This window comes from Vipera ursinii (genome assembly GCF_947247035.1).
Source record: "Vipera ursinii genome assembly, chromosome: 11".
NCBI lineage: Eukaryota > Metazoa > Chordata > Lepidosauria > Squamata > Viperidae > Vipera > Vipera ursinii.
Genome location: NC_139524.1, coordinates 4,933,070 through 4,943,773, shown reverse-complemented (window position 1 = coordinate 4,943,773; position 10,704 = coordinate 4,933,070). Strand labels below are relative to the sequence as shown.

The 10,704-nt window shown below is 45.2% G+C and overlaps 1 protein-coding gene across 7 annotated transcripts in view; it reads right to left on the bottom strand.

Moving 5' to 3' along the window:
- Nucleotides 1–1,411: 1,411 nt before the first annotated feature.
- Nucleotides 1,412–10,704, bottom strand: part of DPP8 (dipeptidyl peptidase 8) — a 32,926-nt gene continuing 23,633 nt past the window's right edge. For 4 of the 7 annotated variants that reach the window (XM_083371331.1, XM_083371329.1, XM_083371330.1 and 1 more), the window contains 7 exons: nt 9,420–9,555; nt 8,574–8,719; nt 8,168–8,314; nt 5,197–5,349; nt 3,215–3,357; nt 2,708–2,819; nt 1,412–1,773 (listed from right to left, as the gene is read on the bottom strand). In XM_083371331.1, coding sequence (XP_083227457.1) covers nt 1,621–1,773; nt 2,708–2,819; nt 3,215–3,357; nt 5,197–5,349; nt 8,168–8,314; nt 8,574–8,719; nt 9,420–9,555 — 990 coding nt within the window. In that variant the 3' untranslated portion in view covers nt 1,412–1,620. Of the gene's footprint in view, nt 1,774–2,707; nt 2,820–3,204; nt 3,358–4,291; nt 4,611–5,196; nt 5,350–6,674; nt 7,088–8,167; nt 8,315–8,573; nt 8,720–9,419; nt 9,556–10,704 lie in introns of those variants that run through there. The other 3 variants (XR_014493523.1, XR_014493522.1, XM_083371333.1) reach the window with 3 other exon arrangements.

Below are 10,704 nucleotides of genomic sequence, written 5' to 3'. Positions count from 1 at the left end.
AACCGTTAAGTAAATCACTGCAGTTGCTAAGTTAGTAACCCAGTTAAGTGAATCTGGCTTCCCCCTTGATTTTGCTTGTCAGAGGTCTCAAAAGGGGATCACGTGACCATGGGACACAGCCAGTCGTATCAGCCAGTTCTCAAGCATCTGAATGTTGATCACATGACCATGGGGATGCTGCAAAGGTTGTAACTGTGAAAAACGGTCCTGAGCCACGTTTTTCAGTGCGGTTGTTAACTTTGAGCAGTCACTAAACAAGTTGTGGACTACCTGTACCAAAGCATAATGGAGTCCCTCTTCAAAGCTTTCATACTTTTTATAACGAAGCAAGTGTAGCTTTGCAATATTGTAAATCAGGGGTCCCCAACCCCTGGTCTGAGGTCCAGTTCCAGTCCGTGACCTGTTGGGAACCGGTCCGTGCAAGCGGCGGGCGAGCGTGCAAAGCTCCATTTGCACATCTGCAGGATTAGGTTGTGCATGCTGAAACCATTCCTTCCTCCCCCCCACACACTGCCCGTCCATGGAGCCAGAAAATTTGGGGACAGCTGCTGTAAACAGTTCACAGTCACAAAGCAGCTTCAAGAAGATTGGCTCCACAATGTAAGACTTGACAGAATCCAATTGTCCCCCTAATATATACAGATGATGAAAACTCAGGTCCCATTCTCAGGACCTTCCTTTGCCAGCCACCTAAATGACAATCTCAGATGGAGCCTTGAATTGGAACCTGAAAGCACCCGATTCACAGCAGGCCTGTCTTCCCTCTTAACACCAATCAGCCAGACGTTGCTTTCACATCCTACTTAGCGCTTCAGCCCTACGGGTGATATTTAGCAACAAGAGCACGAATGTGGCTATCATGGGCTCATAAATGTCTGATTAATTGTTCTCGCTGTCATGAAACTTCTCTTTACTTCTAGGTTGTATCTCTCAAGGAGAAAGTTTCTATCCATTATTTCTTGTCCTGCCCTCAGATACTTTGGAAAAGTATTCTCTTATTTTTCTTGTTAGTTGCAACGTCGAGTCCGACCCATCGCAACCCCATGGACAACGTTCCTCCAGGCCTTCCTGTCCTCTACCATCTTCTGGAGTCCATTTAAGCTCACGCCTACTGCTTCAGTGACTCCATCCAGCCACCTCATTCTCTGTCGTCCCCTTCTTCTCTTGCCCTCAACCTTTCCCAGCATTAGGCTCTTCTCCAGTGAATCCTTCCTTCTCATTAGGTGGCCAAATAATTCTCTTATTATAGCCCCTCAAATATTGGAAGACTGCTATCTTTTCACCCCTAGTCTGTCTCTTTGAGAGGCTAGACAGGCCCAATTCCCTTCAATTGTTCATCATTCGTTTTAACCTCTGATCATCTTTGTTGCTTTGTAACCAACATTACACTGCTTAGGGAGGAAGCCCAGGATCTAAGAGGCCAGACAGCCATCTATTTTATTATTTACATTTAAAATTATTCATTTGCTGTACAGTTATCTTCTGTATGGCACCAGGGGGCCTCCTGAAAAAGGAGGAGGATCATCAATCAAGCTGGGGTAGAGTTCTCTCTTGGTTAGAAGCAGGCGCCAGGCAGGCATCGCTCAAGCACTCATGTTTGGTTAAGCAGCTGTGGACGCGTCATGCTGAGAAGTCCTGGGATTGGCAGGAGGGCATCGCCTTCAGCACGGCCATGCGTGACCCCAGATTCTCCTGGAGATAGTACAAGAGGTAAAGTTCGTAGTGTTCTCCAGATTCGGGAACCCGGATGCTGTGTCTCTCCTGCGGATAAATCTGGGGCAGAAAGAAAAAGAAATCCGTTGTGACTGGGATGTAGAACGCTCTCTGGAGAAGAGGGTGGCAGGTGTTCACCTGTGGCCTAGCACTTCAAGAAATTTAGACAGCTTCTTTCCACCTAGAGCTAAGGAAAGCTGAGCTGTTTGATGCCAACCTTTAAAAAGGGGGGAAACAATGTCTGCTTTTCCGCAAAACTGCCATAAAATGTGGTCACGGGACCGAGGGACTCTGCAAGTGGCAGTAAACATGGCTGTGTTGCGTAGTCAACCGAAGTGCGGTCACATGACCCCTGGGGCATCAGAAGAGTGGTCATGTGACCCTGGGGAGATGATCCTCGAGCCTGGGTTGTAAGTCCCTTGTTCCAGGTAGGTCGTAACTTCAAATGGTTGCTAGGAAACCAGTGGTAAGTCAAGGACTGCCTATACAACACCTTTATTCATCCTAAGCTCCCTTTGTAATTTCTCAGTTCCCCAAGTTTCTAAGGCTTCAGAAAGAACCGCAGGCTCCTGAAGCCAGGAAGAAAAATGTTGAGGTCAACCTGATTTGGCTGAACTCATTTGATCAGGGGTAGAAGAACAACAGCGCTCTTGAAAGTTAGCCAGGAGCTCTCCAAGGTCCTGATCCTGCCTCAGCCAGATCGCCTTATATGACAGCGGTCTCCAACCTTTCCAGCCCGGTGCGCTGGCGGAAGCAGCAACGGCGCAGGGAGGGAAGGGGGATGGTTTCATGCACGCACAGCTTTCACAAATGTAGCTTTGTGCGTCTGTGCGCGCATATTCACCCACCACTGCTGTGGCCCAGTTATCAATGGGCTACAACTTGGCACCGGGCCACAGACCAGAGATTGGGGATCCCTGTTATATGAACTCCAGCCCAACCCAGACCCAATTTTAACCCTTGCATTTTAGAGCAGCACAAATTTCTCTGCTACCTGGAGGTCGTAGGGTTTGCCAGCCCTGACCAGGAAGCTCAGCAAAATACTAGTATGTGCAAAATGAACATTTTCATCCAGGAATCCATGCAGTAGCAATAATCGGTTGGGCCTGCAGAAACCAATAAGCAATAGGAAAAATGTCATTAGAAATAAAATCCAGTTGCTTAACTATTATATTTCCTGCAGATTTCCCCCCCCCCCATCTAGGAATGCAGTATTTTATAAAATCACCTAATGACCCAAAGAACAAATAAAAACCAATTAAAGTGAGCAACTGGGTTGAAAGCAAAAAAGCTAAATCCAGCAACAATACTAGAACTGTTTTTCCCCAATAATGTCATTGCTCAGAGCATATATATTTGTGTATTAGCTTCTACAGCATACTCAGATTAATCATTTGTCAAAACCATCACTGAAAAAAAATATTATTATTAGAGACAGGCATATTTTCTTTTTTATATAAAAACATTTTTTTACTCTTTTTTTAATATCACACACACTTACTGTGAAGGGAATTTGTCTGCCTGCATGGCTACTGAGCCCAGATAATAGCCCTGCTCGTTATTGTCCGGGTGCCCCATGTAACGCTCTGTATAGCCCGTGTCGTAGAAAAGCCACAATGTGACCGGAGCACCAGCAACTGCAACCTGAACAAAAAAAAAAATCAATCAAGTTGACTGTAAGCATTTGGAAAAGTTGTCTCGACTGGATTGAAGCCTAACTGCAAACCATAACAGGAAGAAATAATACTGTAGTCTATCCTTTACCATACCTACCTTCAAGCAGTTCTCAACTTACGACTGTAATTGAGCCTGCTTGTAAGTCATAATGGTTGTAAAGTCGTTTATCCTGTGACTGATCCGAATTTACAATATTCTTTTTCTGGATGTTGTTAAGGGAATGTGGTGGTTGCAAAGAGAACGCTGCAGTCATTAAAATAAAAGCTGCAGTTGTTAAGTGAACCCATTGTCCACAAAGGCCTTTTTTTTGCTGAAAACCGGAAATGCCACTTTCCAACAAAAATCATACTAAATCATGGTCATGTGACTTTGAGATGCTGCAAATATGGCTGTGAAAGATTGAGGGCAAGAGAAGAAGGGGATGACAGACAATGAGGTGGCTGGATGGAGTCACTGAAGCAGTAGGCATGAGCTCAAATGGACTCCAGAAGATGGTAGAGGACAGGAAGGCCTGGGGGAACGTTGTCCATGGGGTCACGATGGGTTGGACATGACTTCGCAACTAACAACAACAAAATATGGCTGTAAATGCCACATTTGGTGTGGCCAAGCGCCCAAAATGTGACTGCAGGGGGAGCTTGGCCATCAGAACTACGCAGTGGTGAGTGGCCAATAAATTTGATAAACAAACGAACAACAAGCAAACTTTGAATCCAGGTTGTTAAATACTTTTAGGGGGACCATCAGAACTTCAAATGGTCACTAGGCAACCAGTCATTAAGTGAGGATTACTTGTATCAAATTTGTTATATATCCTTCTGTTCCAAGAAATGACTCTAGGAGGTGTACAGCAAAAGAACAATAAAAGTAACAAGCACAGTCATACTGAAATATACTGTACCTGTATAATTCAGTCAGCAATGGAGTCACATCAAGAGCCCCCCAGCCTGCTCGAGACCACCTCAGGCCTGGCCTTGAGGGACTTCCAAAAAGTAGGAGGGAGGGATGGAGCTGGTCTTGACTTCTTTGAAACTTTAACCCAGAATAAAGATCAGCTGGGAGTGAAGTGTTGTGGTTAAAGGTGCTTAACTGGGACTAGAGAAACCAAGGTTTGAGGTCTGACTCAGCATGGAATCTCCTAGGTCCTAGGAGATTCAGGATGGGGAGAAGTGGGATGAAATGAAGAGTTGTCCTCCCCAGGTGAGACCAACTTGGTCCAACTCTCAGAGAAAAAAAACACAGATATAAAGCTAACAAGAAATGTATAGACAAATGTGATAAATTATACTTATTTATCCTGGTACCTCCTCAATATGAAACTTGTGGGTGTCACTTTGCTCATGACCATCTCCCTAAACTATTGAGTGAAGTACCTACTGTTATTGCAACCATGATGGCATGTTGTCCCCAGCCAACATATTGAAACAGGAATATGTTCATAATGAAACAGGAATAAAAGCATAAAAAGCTGCAGAGGAGGAAAAGATTATTACTTTTTTCTATCCTTCCTTCCTTCCTGGCCTTCCACCTCAGATGTTTGAAAACGGAGCCAAGCCACAGGTCCTGTACAGTCCCCAAAGTCTAATCAGGGTATCCAAACTTGACAACTTTAAGACTTGTGGACTTCAACTCCCAGAATTCCTCAGGCAGCCATGGGAGCTGAACTCCACAAGTCTTAAAGTCGCCACGTTTGGTGGTCCCTGGTCTAAATAATTGAATTTTTTTAAAAAAGAATTCCACACAGAAAAACACACCCACAGCAAATCTGCCCAAAAGAGGTGAATGGGCCGTGGCAGCTGAACCAACCTTGAAAATTTCTGGCTTCTGCAGCAGTGCCATGAGGGAAAGAAATCCACCATAGGACCAGCCATGAATGCCAACCCGGTCTAAATCAATGAACTCGTATTGGGAAGCCAAATACTGCAAGCCTTCCACTTGGTCGCCAATTTCAATTTGTCCCTGTTGGAAGAAAAAGAAAATATGCACGGAGGAAAAATATCAGTGTTTAAATACCAAACAGCAGAGTTAGAAGGGACCTTGGAGGTCTTCTACTCCAACCTGCTGCTCAAGCAGGAGACCCAGGGGTAGGCAAGCTTGGCTCTTTTATGACTGGTGGACTTCAGCTCCCAGAGTTCCTGAGCCAGCCATGCTGAGGTGAAAGAGAGGTTTCCAAGCTGAGCCATGGCTGGCTCAGGAATTCTGGGAGTTGAAGTCCACCAGTCATAAAAGAGCCAAGCTTGCCTACCCCTGGCCTAGGCCTAGGCCGCTTTATGACTTGTGGACTTCAGCTCCCAAAATTCCTGAGCCAGTCACGCTGAGGGAAAAGGGAGAAGTTTCCAGGCTGAGCCATGGGTGGGAGTTGAAGTCCACGAGTCATAAAAGAGCCAAGGTTGCCTACCCCTGCCCTACACCATTCCAGACAAGTGGCTGTCCAGTCACTTCTTAAAAGCCTCCAGTGATGGAGCACCCACAGGTCCTGGAGGAAGGTTGATTGTTCTCACTGTCAGGAAATTTCTCCTCAGTTCTAGGTTGGATCTCTCATTGATAACTTTCCATCCGAAACTTCCTTCTCCTGCTTTCAGGATGAGGCCTGTGTCCTTATTCAAGTGATGAAAGGACACTGAACTCAAAGCGCCTTTCTTCACATTCCCATCAAAAAATACGAACGTGGAAAACCTTCACTCTGGCTTGTGTGTTTATTCGCTGTTAATGTTTACCATCACTTTTGAGGACTCTGCTCTCCCAAAACTGAGAACGAGGACAGAGAATGATCAAATTGGACTTCAACTCAAAGACTTCCTCAGCCAGCATGTCAATGATGCCAAGCCTGGCCCAGAGGATAACCATAATTACAAAAAAGACATTATTAAAAAGGCCGTTGGTTCCTTTCAGCATCTGCTAGCTCCATTCATGGGGCACTCAAAGGTACTTGAGTGGACTTTCTTGTTTTTCTTTGAGGACGTTTTGCTTCTCTGAGTGGATGGTGCGGAACGGGAGGATTTATACTCCTTGCAGACAGCTGGTCATTTGCATCCTTTTAGAGAGTGGCCAAGAGATGCGGTGGCTCAGTGGGTTAGGACGCTGAGCTTGTCAATCAGAAGGTTGGCAGTTTGGCGGATCGAATCCCGAGTGCCGCGTAACAGAGTGAGCGCGTTACTCGTCCCAGCTTCTGCCAACCTAGCAGTTTGAAAGCACGTAAAAATGCAAGTAGAAAAATAGGGACCACTACGGTGCGCCTTTGGCGTCTAGTCATGCCAGCCACATGACCACGGAGATGTCCTCGGACAAGCACTGGCTCTTCGGCTTTGAAACGGAGATGAGCACTGGACCCTAGAGTTGGAAACAACTAGCACGCATGTGCGCAGGAACCTTTACCTAAGGTCATTTGGAGGTTTACCTGTGTCCTCAGGGTCACCTGAGTGGTACAAATGGGTGTGGAACCTTCTTGGCTGCAGGATGTTTTTGTCCTGTGTCCCTTCACTGTTGAAGACAGGCGCAGGCTGGGGGTGGCTGAGTCTGTGTTGTCTGCACCTCAAACTGAAGCGCAAATGGTTCCTGCAGTCTGCAATGTTTTCTGGAAATCCGTTCATAATCCATCACCCTTCGAAGGGTGTTCATCCCAAAGTGAAAGGCTAAACATTTAAGTATAAATCCTTCCATTCCCCACCATCCAGTCAGAGCTGAAGAAGCTTATTTTCTACACTTTCACAGAGAAAAAAGGGAAGACAAGTTTAAAAAAACAATTACAAAAACCTTCTTGCCTTGGTATCTCCCACTTTCGTTTCTCCACCGAAAAGCATCTATTTCCCCATTTTGAAAATTCTAGCAATGTCAAGAGTTCTAAGAATTCTGAAAAACATTTCCCTGACACTGTAATTATTCTACTCCAAACCACCCTGCTAACTAAGATGGGTCTTGCACAGGATTGCAGTCCCTCCATCAGAGATACCATCACTGTTGCAACTAGGCTAGCATTAAGAACCCAAACCTGGCTAGATCACTCCAAAGGCCCACATCTCACAACATCCCGAATCACTGGTTGGAGACGGGCAGCTACGCAAATTGAATAAATAAATAAATAAAATCCTTTTTACAAGGAGTAACCAAATCGTACGCAGGGAGACCATACGCAGGCCATGAAACTATCAGCTTGTCTCAAAGCTGCTTTTTCAAGAGGCAACTGGACTTGGTTTTTCTTTGAAGACCTTTAGTTTCTCATCCAAAAAGCATGCAAACGACCAGCCGTCTGCAAGGAGTAGAAATCCTTCCGTTCCCCACCCTCCAGTCAGAGCTGAAGAAGCTTCCTGGATGAGAAGCGAAACGTCTTCAAAGAAAACAAGAAAAGTCCAGCTGCCTCTTGGTGAGAGCAGTGGGCTAATGCCTCCTTAAGTAACACCAGCTGCCTGCAATTAGTGCAGGTTCGAGTCCCACCAGGCTCAAGGTTGACTCAGCCTTCCATCCTTCCGAGGTAGGTAAAATGAGGACCCAGATTGTTGGGGGCAATTAAGCTGACTTTGTAATAATGCCGCTTGGGGGTGTGTGAAAGCCCTAACAAGCAGGCATATACATAGAATGAAGGCTACTGCTAAGCTTGTAAGCCGCCCTGAGTCTTCGGAGAAGGGCGGGATATAAATTGAATTAAAATAAATAAATAAATAAATAAATAAATAAATAAATAAATAAATAAATAAATAATAAATAAATAAAAAAGCAGCTTTGGGACAACCAAAGACCTGGATGATGGAGAATCTCCACAGACATTAATGGGACAATTTACCATCTTATATTTGAAGGCGCCTTCAAAGTTCAGGCCTCGGTGGCAGGAACCTCGATTGTCCAGCACCACCACCACGTAGCCCAGAGAAGCCAGGGTGTTCAGTCGGAAATATTTGACTCCTTTAAAGCGGTTGTTTACAAGCTGCACCTGGAAGGATGCATTAAAAGCATCATCATCGCGGTTGATGTTGTTTTTTAAATCATCGAGGAACAATAAAGGACAGAGAACAAACAAAAAGAATCACGTATTTGACTGGTGTTCTTTGGAAATTCATATTCCAGACAAGAGCCTTAGGACGTATCCAAATATTCATGTAAATTATGGCATACGTTGAGTAAATCCACAGTTCAGGTCCAAATAGAGGTATAATACAGGGTTGTTGTTTTTTTTTACAACCAAGACTCACCTGGGGCCCCCCATAGATGAAAAGCACCGTGGGGTATTTCTTCCCGGGTTGTAAATCATGGGGCTTATACATCATTCCATAAAGCACAAATCCTGAGGAACTGTGAAAAGAGAAGATCTCTGGGGGGACGTAATCTGGGAGAGATCCTGCAGGAAGCAAAGAAGGCATGGTGAAGCAGAGAAACAGAAGAGAGAGGCCTGGCGCCGTATTTGAACAGCTTTCCTGTGGGTGTCATATCCCAAATCTATCTGCAGAAGTCAGATTTAAGTTGGAATAAACTGGCTTCAAAAGGCTGAATTTGCCTAGAAGTGGGGGAAATGGGGTACCTGACTTAGAAGGTCTCAATGCCCATTTCTGCAGCCTCAGGACCTTCCTTCCTTCCTTCCTTCCTTCCTTCCTTCCTTCCTTCCTTCCTTCCTTCCTTCCTTCCTTCCTCCCTCCCTCCCTTCCTCCCTCCCTTCCTTCCTTCCTCCCTTTCCAATTCAAACAATTTCCCTCAAAAGAAGCAAGACATTTCTGTCTTCTGGCACAATTTTTTTTAACAATCTGCCTTTCTTCCTTCCTTCTTTCTTTCTTTTCTTCCTTCCTTCTTCCCTCCCTCCCTCCCCCCTCCCTTCCCTTTCCAATTCAAACACTTAATTTCCCTCAAAAGAAGCAAGACATTTCTGTCTTCTGGCACAAAACAAATTTTAACCATCTCCCTTCCTTTTTCCTTCCTTCCTCCCATCCCTCCCTCCCGGTTCCCCACATAAAACCAGAATGCCCCCGAGCATCGCAAGCCCCACCGCACCCTGATCGCTCCCCCCAGATCAGAAACATGCTCAGCCTCCAAGAGCAATCCGCTACCTGAGGAATGCAAAATGGTGGCCCAGAATTCCTTGGACCTGTGAGCAATCTCCTTTTCCAGGCCAGTCAGCTTGTAGAGGGAGACCTGGTGGGGGCTTTTCTGATTACTAAATTTACATATAACCATTTCACAGTCCTGCCAAAAATAAAGAGAGAGAGAGAGAAATGGTATCAGAGCCATAAACCAATGTTGGCTTGAATTCCAGTTCCTTCTTCAATTTCCCTCAAGAACAAGGTCAAACTCTGCCAGAGCTGGGCTGCCATTTCTTCATGACTGAGCAAATCTCCAGCTCAATATAACCTAGTTGTCAGAATCCATTTATATCCCATTCATAAATCCCTATCTGTATGTTCTAAAATCTTACATCCCTCACTGGATTCTGCCATTCCCAAGGAGGAGAAGAGAAGATGTTAATTGGCTATCCTCATCCATTTGTTGCAAGGGTGTTTATTTCAGCCTGCCTGGAGGCCGTCATTAAACCAGGGGAAGAACCTTTGAACTGAGAAGGACAAAGAAAGGGAGGGGGGGAGAGATCTGGTTTGTATCTCCGATTAGAATTTGAAGGGGAGGAAGGAAATGTCGTAAAGGCATGGAAGATCCCTCTTCCCTTGGAAGGTTTAGACACCTGAACCTTTATTGATCCAGGACTGACCAAATGGACAGAGGGGGGGGGTTCACTCGGGGACACTTTAAAAGTGTCAACCTGTAACACAGTTTTCAGATCCTGTCTAGATTTTCCACTGACAATCATGTTTTAGTAAAAAGTTCCTTTTTGGACAATTCTGTCTCCAAGAGTTCTTCTTTCCTAAGACATGGATTGGGGTGGGACCTGACACTAGTTCCGTGTTTCTCAGCCTTGGCAACTGGAAGCTGTGTTGGCTGGGGAATTTTGGGAGTTGAAGTCTGCACATCTTCCAGTTACCGAGGCTGAGAAACTCTGGCCTGGATATCCTGAAACTGCCACTGGCTTCAAATGTAGAATATTCCTGTCCCTGACACAAACGGAGCAGCTGCCAAATTGGAGAAGGTTGTTAAAGGCTGAATCTAACTTTCTGCAAAACGATCCATTTTCTTTTCTTTTCTTTTTTTTGACTTTGTGTGTTGGGAAACCTGACCACTATAGTTTAGAAACAAGGCTTTATTACTAGGATCTACGTGTGAATGTGGATTTTGCTTATTTCCACAAAGTGGGGCACATCCACCCAACTCCAGACTGAATCTGGACATCACGCTCCGATAACTGACTTGGTGCACACCACACGTAACACCATAAAACTTGGTGGA